Source organism: Haematobia irritans, chromosome 5 (assembly GCF_050003625.1).
Source record: "Haematobia irritans isolate KBUSLIRL chromosome 5, ASM5000362v1, whole genome shotgun sequence".
In the NCBI taxonomy this organism is placed as follows: domain Eukaryota; kingdom Metazoa; phylum Arthropoda; class Insecta; order Diptera; family Muscidae; genus Haematobia; species Haematobia irritans.
The window spans coordinates 18,593,322-18,610,805 of record NC_134401.1 but is presented as its reverse complement, the minus strand read 5'-3'; the positions used below and the strand labels follow the sequence as shown (position 1 = coordinate 18,610,805).

The window sequence follows — 17,484 nt, the reverse complement described above, 5'->3', positions numbered from 1 at the left end:
CTTTGGGCACTACAGACATAAGGTCTAAGGTGATCAGCTGCTGTCGTAGAGAGCTTAAGATTCTCAGTGAACAGCATAATATAACTTTGTGCTGGATATCTGGACACTAGATAGGGTCACGAAAAAAGTTGATGCGGTCAACCCCCAGTTTTGTAGCATATTCGAAGACAATTTCAGAACACCAAAACTTTTTTTCGTGCACCCTACGACCCCCCGAAATACAATTTATTGTGCTGTGTCGTCATTTGAAGTCCGATCGAAAAGAAATGCATATCGTTGTTCGTGGTTGTACAGGAGCTATATTTCGTGCATTGGTCATTTTTGACACCGACGTCAAATTTGATTTTTAATTTTTTTATTTCGCTTCGTATACCCCTATGATGCCATTTATGATAACCATTATAAAGATCTGAACAAAATATGAAACTTTTGAAGTATTTAATTTAAGGGACTTGAAGAAGCAGTTGTGACGAGGACATTGGGTTCGCCTCGAAAGGTTGCGAGCAAGCCTAATTAGAACCATTCTTCTGACGTCCATGTAGTCAATAGTGTGGATGAGGATTTGGTGGCAGAAATATTAGGATGCAAGCTAAATGTTTAATCAGTCGCAGATGTCATCAACAATGGGTCCGGATGCCATGATTGTACGGCCATCCCGATATGATACCGTTTCAAAGCCGCCAGGATGGGAATAGAAGATAGGAAGACGTTGAACAATGCCGTATATATCACCCCATCTTGAGGATATCCTTGTTTGACTCTGCGAGACCTAGAATTTTTATCTTTAAATCCACGTAGGACTGGCGCCCGCACAGATAAATAAGAATTTTACGTTTGGTTTCTGTCGGTAGAGGCCTCTGGTTACATGTTCAAAGTAACTTTAAGGAAGATAGATAAATAGAAGTTCTTGAGCAACTTTAAAGAAGTCCACCTCACGAAGAAGAAACTGAGAAAATTACCTCGAGGAATCTTAATGTATCTATAGTGGTCTAAGTGGACATAAATTCGATTAGTTTGGTACAGGTGTCTTCTCCTAGAACCTAAACTAACCTTAACTTGATATGATTGTTTTGGTAAATGTGTTATCTTAAAGGCAACATATATGAGTTCAATATCTGGCCACAATTTTTTTTATTTGCCTTTAAATTTTTGAAAAAACCGCAACATATTTAAACTTTTATGCTTTGCATGTTTAGATTTTCCATCGGTTTTCACAGTCATGGTTAAGTGGTCCCTGAGGATAGTTGTCTTGTTTCATGGTCACCAGAAACTAGTAAAAGACAATAGTTGCATCTGTGTCCACATTGTGAGAATCCTCAAGCAATCGTAGATCAAATGTCCTTTACGGACAGGGATAACTACCCACGACATACTTACTCAAACAAACTTCTTCATATGTTCATATGTTTGTGTTCTCTTACACGTCCACCACACAACGGAAGTGACCAAAACGGATGTTGAGTGCATACTTCAGAAAACTCTTACCCTATTGAATGTGGATGTGAACATGTGCTAGTAGTATTGGTCCTAGAAAATATATGATCTCAATTGAAAGGAGAAATAAACAGCAAATTTTATCTCACATTGATATGTCTTAGGACATTGCAAGCTATTTGTCCATATATTGAATGTTCCATGAATCGTAAAAATTGAGAATGCAATCGAAAGAATTTCTTAGAAATTTTTTTACATTTACCATTTCTTATGAAATCTGGATGGACAAATAGAAGATTTTTATAAAGAGCAATGTTCATTTATGGAAATATGCATGTGCACAGCAGGTTATGTCAATTTGGATTGCTCAGGACTATTTGGATTTTGTTGTCTATCAAGATTTGTAGTAGTTTCTATTAAGATGATGGGATTCCAAGGTAATCATTTTAAAGTAAAATTTCTTGAACAGACATGGAGTGGGCTACATATTATGTTTAATTGAAAGATCATCATATCAAATTTCTTAAAGATTGTAATTGGATTCATCTGTGTGGTTCGAAACAATGGTCCGACAAGAACTTAGCTTCATTGTTTTATGTTGAGGTATTGCAAAATCAATTTACAGATGCGAAGACCATTTAATAATTGTCGAAATTACACTCATACATTTCAGTGAAAAAATGAAAATCGTATTTTTATTTGTTTCGCTTGTTAAATCCGAAGTGTCTGTGGGGTATAGAAATAAGGAACCAGAGCATTATGTATCGGTGGTTCGATGATTAGCATCCATATTGGTAACAACGTAGTCGCACATTGGGGCCTTGAAATCAGCTACTACTGAAGATAAAAAACGGTGTGAGTCGGGTTTGACGCGTTACATGTGGCCCTTGATTGCACATGCGAAACACGTCAGCTAACCTGTTGTCAATCAGTGCCAGATAAGAAAAGAGCGGCTGCATTTGCCTAATTTTAGTTGGGCAAAAAACATTCCTCCCACGGCAGATTTCCTCTGGTGGTGGTGTGACCACGGTTGCCACAGTTGGTAAAGTTCTACCAAAAAATGGTAGATTTTTTACTGTTTGGTAGAATGGCAGAATTCTTGATGTTTTGTTAGATTTTTTAAAATATTCTTCTTCAACTAAGGGGAATTTCACTAATTTTCTATAGAACCTTTTGTCAAAATTTTATTTCTGTAGAAAATTTTGCCAAAATTTTATTTCTATAGAAAATTTTGCCAAAATTTTATTTCTATAGAAAATGTTTTCAAAATTGTATTTCTATAGAATATTTTGTCAAATTTTTATTTCTATATAAAATTTTGTAAATATTTTTTTCTATAGAAAGTTTTGCACATTTTTTTTCTATAGAAAATTTTGTCAAAATTTTATTTCTATAGAAAATGTTGTCAATTTTTTTAATTTCTCTAGCAAATGTTGTCAAATTTTTATTTCTATGGATAATTTTGTAAAAATTTTATTTTTATAGAAATTTTTGTTAAATTTTTATTTTTATAGAAAATTTTGTCAAAATTTTATTTCTACATAAAATTTTCTCAAAATTTTCTCTCTATAGAAAATTTTGTCAAAATTTTATTTCAATAGAAAATGTTGTTAAATTTTTATTTCTATAGAAAATATTGTTAAATTTTTATTTCTATAGACAATATTGTCAAAATTTTATTTCTATAGAAAATTTTGACAAAATTTTATTTCTATAGAAAATTTTGTCCAAATTTTAGTTGTAGCGAAAAGTTTTGCTAAAATTTTATTTGCATAGAAAATTTTGTCAAAATTGTATTTCTATAGAAAATTTTGTCAAAATTTTATTTCTATAAAAAATTTTGTCAAAATTGTATTTCTATAGAAAATTTTGTCAAAATTTTATTTCTATAAAAAATTCTGTCAAAATTTTAGTTCTATAGAAAATTTTGTCAAAATTTTATTTCTATGGAAAATGTTGTCAGTTTTTTTACTTTTATAGAAAATTTGTATTTTTATAGAAAACTTTGTAAAATTTTTATTTTTATAGAAAATTTTGTCAAAATTTTATTTCTAAAGAAAATGTTGTCAATTTTTTATTTCTATAGAAAATATTGTCAAAATTTTATTTCTGTAAAAACTTTTGTCACAATTTTATTTCTATAGAAAATTTTATCAAATTTTTATTTCTATAGAAAGTTCGTCAAAGGTTTATTTCTATAGAAAATGTTGTCTAATTTTTATTTCTATAGAAAATTTTGTCAAAATTTTATTTCTATAGAAAATTTTGTCACAATTTTATTTCTGTAAAAAATTTTGTTAATTTTTTATTTCTATGGAAAATTTTGTCAATTTTTTATTTCTATAGAAAATTTTGTCAAATTTCTATTTCTATAGAAAATCTTGTCTAATTTTTATTTCTATAGAAAATTTTGTCATATTTTTATTTCTATAGAAAATTTTGTCAAAATTTTATATCTATAGAAAATGTTGTCAAAATTTTGTTTCTATAGAAAATTTTGTCAAAATTTTATTTCTGTAAAAAATTTTGTCAATTTTTTATTTCTATGGAAAATTTTGTCAAATTTTTATTTCTATAAAAAAATGTTGTCAAAATTTTATTTCTATTGATAATTTTGTCAAATTTTTTATTTCTTTAGAAAATGTGTTAAAATTTTATTTCTATAGACATTTTTGTCAAAATTTTATTTTTATAGAAAATTTTGGAAAATTTTTATATCTATTTTATATATATATATATATATATATATATATATATATTTTGACATTTTATCAAAATTTTATTTATATAGAAAGCTTTGTCAAATTCTTATTACTATAGCAAATTTTGTCAATATTTTATTTCTATATTTTTTTACAATTTTATTTCTATAGAAAATTTTGTCAAAATTGTATTTCTATAGAAAATTTTGTCAAAATTGTATTTCTATAGAAAATTTTGTCAAATTTTTATTTCTATAAACATTTTTGTCAAAGTTTCATTTCTTTAGATTTTTTTTTTAATTTATTTCCACAGAAAATTTTGCCAAAATTTGACTTCTATAGAAAATTTTGTCAAAATTTTATTTCTGCAGAAAATTTTGTTAAAATTTTATTTCCATAGAAAATTTTGCCAAAATTTGATTTCTATAGAAAGTTTTGTCAAAATTTTATTTCTATAGAAAATTTTGTTAAAATTTTTTTTCTATAGAAAATTTTGTCAAAATTTTATTTCTATAGAAAATTGTCTCAAAATTTTATTTTTACAGCAAATTTTCTCAAAATTTTATTTTTACAGCAAATGTTGTCAAATTTTTATTTCTATAGAAAATTTTGTCAAAACGTTATTTCTATAGAAAACTTTGTCGAAATTTTATTTCATTGCATTTTTATACCCTCCACCATAGGATGGGGGTATATTAACTTTGTCATTCCGTTTGTAACACATCGAAATATTGCTCTAAGACCCCATAAAGTATATATATTCTGGGTCGTGGTGAAATTCTGAGTCGATCTAAGCATGTCCGTCCGTCCGTCCGTCTGTCCGTCCGTCCGTCTGTCCGGCTGTCCGTCCGTCTGTGGAAATCACGCTAACTTCCGAACGAAACAAGCTATCGACTTGAAACTTGGCACAAGTAGTTGTTATTGATGTAGGTCGGATGGTATTGAAAATGGGCCATATCGGACCACGTTTACGTATAGCCCCCATATAAACCGATCCCCAAATTTGGCTTGGGGAGCCTCCCGGAGCAGCAAAATTCATCCGATCCGGTTGAAATTTGGTACGTAGTCTTAGTATACGGTCTCTAACAACCATGCAAAAATTGGTCCATATCGGTCCATAAATATATATAGCCCCCATATAAACCGATCCCCAGATTTGACCTCCGGAGACTTTTGGAGGGGCAAAATTCATCCGATCCGGTTGAAATTTGGTACCTGATGTTAGTATACGGCCTCTAACAACCATGCAAAAATTGGTCCATATCGGTCCATAATTATATATAGCTCCCATATAAACCGATCCCCAGATTTGACCACCGGAGCCTCTTGGAGGAGCAAAATTCATCCGATCTGGTTGAAATTTAGTACGTGGTCTTAGTATACGGTTTTTAACAACCATGCAAAAATTGGTCCATATCGGTACATAATTATACAGTTGCGCTCAAAATAATAGTAGTGCTGTGCTCACATTTTCTCTGCTTCTTCTATTCCTTCCATTAACGGTTTATTTCATCTTTTTTTCTTTTTACGTCATTGCTTAGATTATGCATAATAAAACAAAATCCTTGGGTTTTACTTCTGATGCTATTGTTATTGTAAAAATTCGACATTCTGGCAAAAGTGCCGGTTCTCGTGTAACCAAAATAATAGTAGTGCTCGTTATGTATTGATTGAAACATACAGAACAAGAACGGAAGAAGTTGTTTTAAGGAGATATTCCCAAAAGGTGTTTTATTATTGATTTTCTATTATTTTATAAAAAGTACTAAAAATCTTTTTATAGTAATTGTGCTCAGAATGGGTCAATGCAAGCACTGCACTTCCGAACAGCGCTTTTTGATCAGAAAATTAATTTCACAAGGAAAAACGTACAAAGCAGTTCAAGATATAAAATGATGCTCACTAACTACGGTACGAATCGCAATAAAATATACAGATAAACCAGAAACTCGCGGGCGTTCAAGCGTTTTGTCGAAAAATTAACTGCTCGTGCAGTAAGATACCGTAAGCAGAATCCCTTTGCAAGCTCCAAACAAATAAAAGACGAGTTAGGGGTAAAAGCTAGCGTACAAACAATTCGAAGATGCTTGTGCGAAAATAAGTCACTCTTCTTTCAAAAAAGCATGTGTCGAAAAGAATAAAGTTTCCCCCATTTCTGTACTCCATTGGTCAGTACAGAAATGGAGGAATATTTTATGAACGGATGAGTCAAAAATAGTGCTTTATGGTGGAAAGGGATCCCGTCAATATGTTTGGCGACCTCCAAATACTGAGTACAATCCCAATTTTACGACGTAAACTGTAAATCACGGTGGTGCTTCTATAATGATTTGGGCATACTTTTCGTATTACGGAGTAGGGCCTATATATTGGATCAAAAAGATCATACACGCAAAGAAAAAAAACGTTTGGAAAACGTTTTTCTTTTGTTAGAGTTTTTTGAATTGCTTCGAAAATTTTAAACTTTTATCACCAAAAAAATTCGTTTGTTACAACATTTTTATTTTTTCAATAAAAAAAGTTATTTTTGAAATAACAACACAGTCCATTTCGTTTATATCAAACACTGTTCTTTTCTGACGTTAGGTCTTTAATAAGACACATTTTACAGTTCAAAATTTAATATAGTACAATGTAATGTTAAACATTTTTTCGGAATCTTCCGAATATATCTGGAATGTATGTAAAAAAAAAAAACAAAAGCAAAAAAAAAAACTTTGGCCGAAGCAGGGCTCGAACCCACGACCCTTGGCATGAGAGTCGGACGTAGCTACCACTGCTCCACGGTGCCAAACTAAATGTTTGTTTCTGTTAAATAAACTTTGTTTATTCGGTTCGTGGGCGCCGCAAGCTATGCTATATAAATATAACTTATATGGATATTTATCTATTGATGACCATAACAGGTACATAGCTCAGTGGTTAGTGTGTTGGCTTACAATGTGCATGGTCCGCGGTTCGATTCTCCGTCCAGGCGAAAGGTAAAAAAAGTTTAAAAATTTATAAAATCGTATAATTTCTTCTACATTGTTGGTATTACAGGAAAAGGTGTTAAGAACTAAAAATCCTCGTGGATGTGAGAAAGATGTGAGGGACAATGCAAGTAGCAAGAAAATAATGTTTTTTTTTTGAGCTAGTCTTTATGAAATTGTTTTTACATCCTGGAAAAGAATAAACGTTTATCACAAAAAGTATATACTTTTCTTCCAAATACACTTCCTTACAGCGAAAAGCAAATGAGAAACGAACTTTGTTTGTCTAAAATTTCGTTTAGGAGGAAAGAATTATTTTTTTGCGTGTAGATAGACACATTTATGTCCATATTATGCAGGAAGTAATTCTACCATATGCTAGATATAATATGCCATTGTTTTGGGTCTTCCAGAAGGACAACGACCCAAAACATTCTAGCAAAGTTGCGAAAAAGTGGTTTCAGGAAAACAAACTAAATATTTTTGAGTGGCCACCACAGTCGCCAGACCTCAATTCAATCGAGAATTTATGGTGGGATGTGAACAAGTCGGTTGCCCAGTATCAGCCAGCAAGCATATCTCAACTCTGGGAAGCAGTAAGAGATGCATGGAGGTCAATTCCTGACCAAAGATGCCAACACCTTGTTGACTCAATACGGAAGCGCTCTGCAGCCGTAATTGCAAACAAAAGTCACCCAACAAAGTATTAGAATAATTTAGAATTCTATTGACGATTGCAGAGCATGAAAAAAGTAATATACATAGGTGTTTATTATAACTTTTATGAGAAATACTGCAAACACTACTATTATTTTGAGCTATTAATTTCGATAAAACTTTAAAAATCTTGTCCGTATGCTACGAAAATGTAAACTATTTTTATACCCACCACCATAGAATGGTGACGGGGGTATAATAAGTTTGTCATTCCGTTTGTAACGCATCGAAATATCGATTTCCGACTATATAAAGTATATATATTCTTGATCAGGGAGAAATTCTAAGACGATATAACGATGTCCGTCTGTCTGTCTGTCTGTCTGTTGTAATCACGCTACAGTCTTCAATAATGAAGCAATCGTGCTGAAATTTTGCACAAACTCGTCTTTTGTCTGCAGGCAGGTCAAGTTCGAAGATGGGCTGTATCGGTCCAGGTTTTGATATAGTCCCCATATAAACCGACCTCCCGATTTGGGGTCTTGGGCTTATAGAAACCGTAGTTTTTATCCAATTTGCCTGAAATTTGAAATCTGGCGGTATTTTGTGACCGTAAAGAGGTGTGCCAAAAGTGGTGAGTATCGGTCCACGTTTTGGCATAGCCCCCATATAGACCGATCTCCCGATTTTATTTCTTGGGCTTATAGAAACCGCAGTTTTTATTCAATTTACCTGAAATTGGAAATCTAGAGGTATTGTAGGACCACAAATACATGTGCCAAAAATTGTGAGTATTGGTCCATATTTTGGTATAGCCCCCATATAGACCCATCTCCCGATTTTACTTCTTTGGCTTATAGAAATCGCAGTTTTTATTCAATTTACCGGAAATTGGAAATCTAGAGGTATTGTAGGACCACAAATACGTGTGCCAAAAATTGTGAGTATCGGCCCATATTTTGGTATAGCCCCCATATAGACCGATCTCCCGATTTTACTTCTTGGGCTTATAGAAACCGCAGTTTTTATTCAATTTACCTGAAAACGGAAATCTAGAGGTATTGTAGGACCACAAATACGTGTGCCAAAAATTGTGAGTATCGGTCCATGTTTTGGTATGTTCCACATATAAAACGACCTCCCGATTTGGGGTCTTGGGCTTATAGAAACCTTATTTTTTATCCAATTTGTCTGAAATTGGAAATCTAGAAGTATTTTAGGACCATAAAGAAGTGTGCCGAAAATGGTGAGGATCGGTCCATATTTTGGTATAGCCCCCATATAGACCGATTTCCCGATTTTACTTCTTGGGCTTCTAGAATCCGAAGTTTTTATCCTATTTTGAAATTGAAAATCTAGAGGTATTTTCGGGTCATAAAGAGGTGTGCCGAGAACGGTGAGTATCGGTCCATATTTTAGTATAGCCCCCATAAGAACGATCTCCCGATTTAACTCCTTGGGTTTCTAGAAACCGTAGTTTTTATCTGATTTGCCTGAAATTTTAAATATTCTGGTATTTTAGGCTCACAAAAACGTGTATCGGATTAGGTTTTTATAGGTCCATTTGGTAATGCCTCCATATAGACCGACTTCACTTCTTGAGGGTGTAGAAGGCGCACTGATGATGAAAATTGCTTGAAACTCAATGTAAAATTTCCAGATTTTACTTCTATAGATTTAAGATTTCAAATCAAGACGTTATTTTATAATTTTCTTGCACACTTACAAGAGATGTTAATGATTCCTCTAAAACTCAAACAAAAATGGTTCTTATAAATCCAGAATCTGATATTGTCCTCATGGATGAAATCTTTAAATTTATCTTCAGGAAGTGTCCTCAAGTCCTCAAGCCCTCCTGAAATTTCAAAGGAAACACTAATATTTGGTTCATGGTGGTGGGTACTTAAGATTCGGCCCGGCCGAACTTACTGCTGTATATACTTGTTTGTTATTGTTTTTTCAAATTACATGTAAGTCTTCAGCATTTAATAAAAAATGTTTTTTCCAGCAATTAATGGAGTTCCTAAGAACTATTTTTCGGTATTCATAATAATTTATTTGCTACTACTATTATTTTGAGCGCAGCTGTATATAGCCCCCATATAAACCGATCCCCAGATTTGACCTCCGGAGCCTCTTGGAGGGGCAAAATTCATCCGATCCCGTTGAAATTTGGTACATGATGTTAGTTTACGGCCTCTAATAACCATGCAAAAATTGGTCCATATCGGTCCATAATTATATATAGCCCCCATATAAACCGATCCCCAGATTTGACCTCCGGAGCCTCTTGGAAGAGCAAAATTCATCCGATCCAGTTGAAATTTGGTACATGGTGTTAGTATATGGTCTCTAACAACCATGCAAAAATTGGTCCATATCGGTCCATAATTATATATAGTTCCCATATAAACCGTCCCCAGATTTGACGTCCGGAAACTCTTGGAGGAGCAAAAGTCATCCGATACGGTTGAAATTTGGTACATTTTGTCAATATATGGCCTCTAGCAGCCATGTAAAAACTGGTCCATATCGGTCTTTAGTTATATAGAGCCGATGACTTATTACACAAAAATTGGTCCATATCGCCAAAAACAATCTACCAAAACTTTATTTCCATAGAAAATTTTGTCAAATTTTATTACTATAGAAAGTTTTGTCAAAATTTCATTTCTATAGAAAGTTTTGTCAAAAGTTTATTTCTATAGAAATGTTTGTCAAAATTTTATTTCCATAGAAAATTTTGTCAAAATTTTATTTCTATAGAAAATTTTGTAATCTACCAAAACTTTATTTCCATAGAAAATTTTGTCAAATTTTATTACTATAGAAAGTTTTGTTAAAATTTCATTTCTATAGAAAGTTTTATCAAAAGTTTATTTCTATAGAAATGTTTGTCAAAATTTTATTTCTATAGAAAATTTTGTAAAAAATTTATTTCTGTAGAAAATTTTGTCAAAATTTTATTTCTATACAAAATTTTGTCAAAATTTCATTTCTATACAAAATTTTGTCAACATTTTATTTCTATAGAAATTTTTGTTAAAATTGTATTGCTATAGAAAATTTTGTCAACATTTTACTTCCATAGAAAATTTTGTCAACATTTTATTTCTATAGAAAATTTTGTCAAGTTTTTATTTCTATAGAAAATTTTGTCAAATTTTTATTTCTATAGAAAATTTTGTCAAAATTTTATTCCTATAGAAAATTTTGTCAAGGTTTCATTTCTATAGAAAATTTTGTCAAAGTTTTATTTCTATAGAAAATTTTGTCAAACTAGATTATATACGTATTTAATCGGCCTTTTTTTGTTTAATATATACCCCGTATGGGCTAACTTACAATTTAGAAGACAGTGTTAAAAAGTTTTACGATACCTTGCCATCGGGAAGTGTTATCGCAACCCAAGTAATTCGATTGTGGATGACAGCCTTTAGTAGAAGTTCCTACGCAATCCATGGTGGAGGGTACATAAGATTCGGCCTGGCCGAACTTACGGCCGTATATACTTGTTTATTGTTGGTTTGTACTTCAATCATATTTGTTGTTTTGATCTCAGCTTTAAAACCATTGCGTTGACTACCCAACAAGAGTAGCTTAACCAATAGAGGAAAATAATATTTGTCAAATTTATTTGGACAAAGCCCTATAGACTGCAAGATGGTTGGATGGGCGCACGTTTCGGAATTGCCACATTCCTCATCAGCATCCTCTACTTGCAGCAAAACTATCAACCAATTATCAGAATAAATACAGGCAGTTCACTAAACCCAAAATGAACCACACTTGAACTTTCCGAAGAAAGGTTTATGATAGCCGGCCTTTGCCATTTTCAAATCATCGATTTGAGTGCAGTTGGCTGGGTTTATTTTGAGCGTGCTTCCTCTTACTTCATTCGTGTTTTGTTTTTTATTGTTGCTTTGTACTTCAATCATATTTGTCGGGCCCAGAAATAAAATTTCGTCAAAATTTTCTATAGAAATAAAATTTTGCAAAATAAGATTTGTTTATTTGGTAGTTTTATGGTAAAATTTTCTCCAAATTTTGCTACATTATTTTGGGCTCGAGTGGCAACCGTGTTTGCATATTTGGTGACAGTATTAACTTCGGCTGGGGAAAATTGTGGTATGCTCTGGCTCAGAGAGAATTTCCGAGTCGATCTACAATCATCCAAAAATTGTTCCATATAGGTCCATAATTATATATAGTCCCATATAAACCGATCTCCATATTTGGATTGAGATGATTCCTTGAGGTACAAACTTCATCCAATTCGATTGATATTTGGTACGTGGTGGTAGTATGTGACCATTAACCAGCATGTAAAAAATGGTTCATTCGGTCCATTCGGTTCATAATTATATATAGTTCTCATATAAAACGATCTCCATATTTGACTTCTTGACTTCAGTTTAGGATACTTAGTTTTCTTTTTTTTATAATTTTTGCTATTTGCTCACCTGATACGTTGAACAATTAAAACAATGCCAGCAACAGCTTTCACCTTCCACATATTTTTTCGCTTGACCTCTTTCACATTCCAGACTGCAAACAGACTCTGGTGGTTTGGGATTCAACAGCTTGAACTGAACCTCTGTAAGTAGAACAGATTAAATACAAATCATTATTTATGAGGATTAAAGTTAGAATTATGAATAAAATATTTCATATAGTTATTGTTTGTAAATTAATACATTTTTATGGTTTACATTTCAATCGCCCGAAATATCTAACATACTAAGATCCTTGTAAATTTCACTTTTGCTTCGTAAAGACACAATCAAATCATCAATGACTTTGAAATATAATAGAGTCGAAGGAATGAGAAGACAAAACCATCAACTAGCCATGCCATCGTTAAACTAACATGGGCATTTTTACGGAGCCTTTCAATTAGCAAAAAGCAATCACCAGTCATTGGTCTCCTAAACGAATTCTCATTTCAATTTTCTTCAATTTGCCTTGTCATCACAAATTCTTCAATTTAGTTTTCCTATTTTCCTCTATGATATACTTTATGGTCAAAAAGGCTAACAATCCTGTGAGGAGTTTTAGGATTTATGCATTGGTCAATATTTTACTCTCAAAGTTCATGTGATATTTACTACAACAAATAAATTTATTTTTCTTATCCACAAACTATTGCCCTTTTTGTCTTTAGTCTGTTTGCCTAGGAAGTTGTGTTCAGTATATTCGAAATGTAGCATAATGCTCAGCTGGTTTTTGTTCCGTGAATATCCTAAATTGGTTGAACGTAGACCATCACAATGCCTTCAACATGAGTGATTTATGAGGCGTGTAAGAAAAGGAAAGTGATATATAATGAAGTTGAATTAATATCAGGAGATGTGCTTTGTTACACTCAAAGGGGGGTGCTAAGTGTTTAACACGAAAATGTGTGTTTTTTTTTAATTTTTTCCTAAGGGATCATGTAGTGAAAAAAGGGTACCTTATTTTTGAAAAAGCAACACCCCCTTGTCCGACTTTTAAAAAATTGGATCAAAGTTCTCCGACTTGCTGAACATTTTCAGGGTAGGTTAAGGGTGGCATATAGACAAAAACCCACTTCTTTATTTATCGGTACATGGTCGGGGAGGGGGTCCTCCCCTTTGCACGCCTTTTTTAAAGTATAGCGAAACAACTTAACATCTACGATTTACATAAATTCGAGGACGACTTGGTGGGAGGTTATGACATTAATATAAGGAACCAGATTTTTGATATTTGGACAGGGGGCCTTATTTTTGTTCGACTTTTTAAAAATTTGGTTTAATTCTCTGATTTACTTAAAATAATAATAAAGGCTTTATTTTTCCTCCCTTGTGTCCGACTTTTTCTTGATGTTTTGGTAGATGTTGCAAAATATTCTTCTCCAACTAAGAGGTACGAGTACTTCACAAATTTTCTATAGAAATAAAAATTTGACAAAATTGTCTATAGAAATAAGCTTTTGAAAAAAGTTTTCTTTAGAAATAAATTTTTAATAAAAAATTGCTATAGAAATACAATTTTGATGAAATTTTCTTTAGAAATAAAATGTCGACAAAATTTTCTATAGAAATAAAATTTTGGCAAAATCTACTCCAGAACGGCCCTATGTTCCTGCTAGGAATTTCAGGAAAATATATATACTCCAGAAAAAATGGGAAATAAAATTTTGACAAAATGTATACAGAAATAAAATTTTGCCAAATTTTCCCCAGGAAAAAAAAAATTGGACCAAATTTTCCTTAGAAATTTAACTTGATAGAAATAGAAAATTTGTCAAATTTTTTTAGAATATTTTATCAAAATTTTATTTCTATAGAAAATTTGTCAAATTATTATTTCTAAAGAAAATTTTGTCAACATTTCATTTCTATAGAAAATTTTGTCAACATTTCATTTCTATAGGAAATTTTGTCAACATTTCATTTCTATAGAAAATTTTGAACAATTTTTATTTCTATGACAAATGTTGTCAAAATTTTATTTCTATAGAAAATTTTGTCAAAATTTTATTTCTATTGAATACTTTGTCAAAATTTTATTTCTATAGAAAATTTTGTCAAAATTTTATTTCTATAGAAAATTTTGTCAAAATTTTATTTCTATAGAAAATTTTGTCAATTTTTTTAATTTCTATAAAAAATTTGTCAAGTTTTTATTTCTATAGAAAATTTTGTCAACATTTCATTTCTATAGAAAATTTTGTACAATTTTTATTTCTATGAAAAATGTTGTCAAAATTTTATTTTTATAGAAAATTTTTATTTTTATTTTTATTTTTTTGCCAAAATTTTTTTTCTATGAAAAATTTTGTCAAAATTTTATTTCTATAGAAAATTTTGTCAAAATTTTATTTCTATGGAATACTTTGTCAAAATTTTATTTCTATAGAAAATTTTGTCAAAATTTTTTCTATAGAAAATTTTGTCAAAATTTTATTTCTATAGAAAATTTTGTCAAGTTTTTATTTCTATAGAAAATTTTGTCAACATTTCATTTCTATAGAAAATTTTGTACAATTTTTATTTCTATGAAAAATGTTGTCAAAATTTTATTTTTATAGAAAATTTTTATTTTTATTTTTTTGCCAAAATTTTATTTCTGTGAAAACTTTTATCACAATTTTATTTCTATGAAAAATTTTGTCAAAACTTTATTTCTATAGAAAATTTTGTCAAAATTTTATTTCTATAGAAAATTTTGTCAAAATTTTATTTCTAAAGAAAATTTTGTCAAAATTTCATTTCTATAGAAAATTTTGTCAAAATTTTATTTCTATAGAAAATTTTGTCAAAATTTTATTTCTATAGAAAATTTTGTCAAGTTTTTATTTCTATAGAAAATTTTGTCAACATTTCATTTCTATAGAAAATTTTGTACAATTTTTATTTCTATGAAAGAAAAATGTTGTCAAAATTTTATTTTTATAGAAAATTTTTATTTTTATTTTTATTTTTTTGCCAAAATTTTATTTCTATGAAAACTTTTATCACAATTTTATTTCTATGAAAAATTTTGTCAAAACTTTATTTCTGTAGAAAATTTTGTCAAAATTTTATTTCTATAGAATACGTTGTCAAAATTTTATTTCTATAGAAAATTTTGTCAAAATTTTATTTCTATAGAAAATTTTGTCAAAATTTTATTTCTATAGAAAATTTTGCCACTTTTTTTAATTTCTATAAAAAATTTGTCAAGTTTTTATTTCTATAGAACATTTTGTCAACATTTTATTTCTACAGAAAATTTTGTCAATTTTTTTAATTTCTATAGAAAATTTGTCAAATTTTTATTTCAATAGAAAATTTTGTCAAAATTTTATTTTATAGAAAATTTGTCAAATTTTTATTTCTATGGAATGTGAGAGAGTTCAAAATTTTGACAAAATTTTCCGCAGGAAAAAAATGGGGCCAAATTTTCCATAGATATAAAATGTTGACAAAATTGCTATAGAAATAAAATTTTGACAAAATTTCTATAGAATTAAAATTTTGACATAATTTTCCGTAGAAATAAAATTTTGACAAAATTTTCTATAGAAATAAAATTTTCACAAAATTTTCTATAGAAATACAATTTTGACAAAAATTTCCAGATTTTCTTGACATTTTCAGGAAATGTTGGAAGTGGTATCTACACAAAAATCTTTTACTATACTTTCCAGTATTTTATAGAGGAAAATCTTAACTTATCTGATTGACTTGGATGTTTACAGGAAACGTACGAGAAGGCGATTCAATTTATTCAGTCTATATGAATTTTCGATAAGTGGAATAGTGAAATTTTTCCTTTAGTTCTAAATAATCAGGAAAGCGCAGTGAGGTGGACTGGGATCGGCAAGTTTTATATAAAAATATATAAAAAATGAAAACAAATATAATATATTTTTATACCCTCCACCATAGGATGGGGGGTATATTAACTTTGTCATTCCGTTTGTAACACATCGAAATATTGCTCTAAGACCCTATAAAGTATATATATTCTGGGTCGTGGTGAAATTCTGAGTCGATCTGAGCATGTCCGTCCGTCCGTCCGTCCGTCTGTCGAAATCACGCTAACTTCCGAACGAAACAAGCTATCGACTTGAAACTTGGCACAAGTAGTTGTTATTGATGTAGGTCGGATGGTATTGAAAATGGGCCATATCGGTCCACTTTTACGTATAGCCCCCACATAAACGGACCCCCAAATTTAGCTTGCGAGGCCTCTGAGAGAAGCAAATTTCATCCGATCCGGCTGAAATTTGGTACATGGTGTTAATATATGGTCTCTAACAACCATGCAAAAATTGGTCCACATCGGTCCATAATTATATATAGCCCCCATATAAACCGATCCCCCGATTTGGCTTGCGAGGTCTCTAAGAGAAGCAAATTTCATCCGATCCGGCTGAAATTTAGTACATAGTGTTAGTATATGGTCTCTAACCATCATGCAAAAATTGGTCCACATCGGTCCATAATTATATATAGCCCCCATATAAACCGATCCCCCGATTTGGCTTGCGAGGCCTCTAAGAGAAGCAAATTTCATCCGATCAGGCTGAAATTTGGTACATGGTGTTAGTATATGGTCTCTAAAAACCATGCTAAAATAAGTCCCCATCGGTCCATAATTATATATAGCCCCCATATAAACCGATCCCCCGATTTGGCTTGCGAGGCCTTTAAGAGAAGCAAATTTCATCCCATCCGGCTGAAATTTGGTACATGGTGTTAGTATATGGTCTCTAACAACCATGCAAAAATTGGTCCCCATCGGTCCATAATTATATATAGCCCCCATATAAACCGATCCCCCGATTTGGCTTGAGAGGCCTTTAAGAGAAGCAAATTTCATCCGATGCGGCTGAAATTTGGTACATGGTGTTAGTATATGGTGTCTAACAATCATGCAAAAATTGGTCCACATCGGTCCATAATTATATATAGCCCCCATATAAACCGATCACCAGATTTGACCTCCGGACCTCCGGTACGTGGTGTTAAAATATAGCCTCAAACTCCCATGTAAAAATTGGTCGGTATCGGCCCATAATTATATATAGGCCCCATATAAACCGATTCCCAGATTTGACCTCCAGAACCCCTTGGAAGAGCAAAATTCTTCCCATTCGGTTGAAATTTGGTACGTGATGTTAGCATATGGTATCCAACAACCATGCAAGAATTGGTTCCTATCAGCCCATAATTATATATAGCTCCCATATAAACCGATCCCCAGAT

At 31.3% G+C, this 17,484-nt stretch overlaps 1 protein-coding gene across 1 annotated transcript in view; it reads right to left on the bottom strand.

The window, feature by feature from the left end:
- mtt (mangetout) overlaps window positions 1-17,484 on the bottom strand; it is a 160,367-nt gene that overhangs the window by 30,316 nt on the left and 112,567 nt on the right. Inside the window, exon 10 of the mRNA XM_075311324.1 lies at window positions 12,229-12,362. Within this exon, the coding sequence (XP_075167439.1) occupies window positions 12,229-12,362 (134 nt within the window). The remainder of the gene's footprint in view (window positions 1-12,228; window positions 12,363-17,484) is intronic.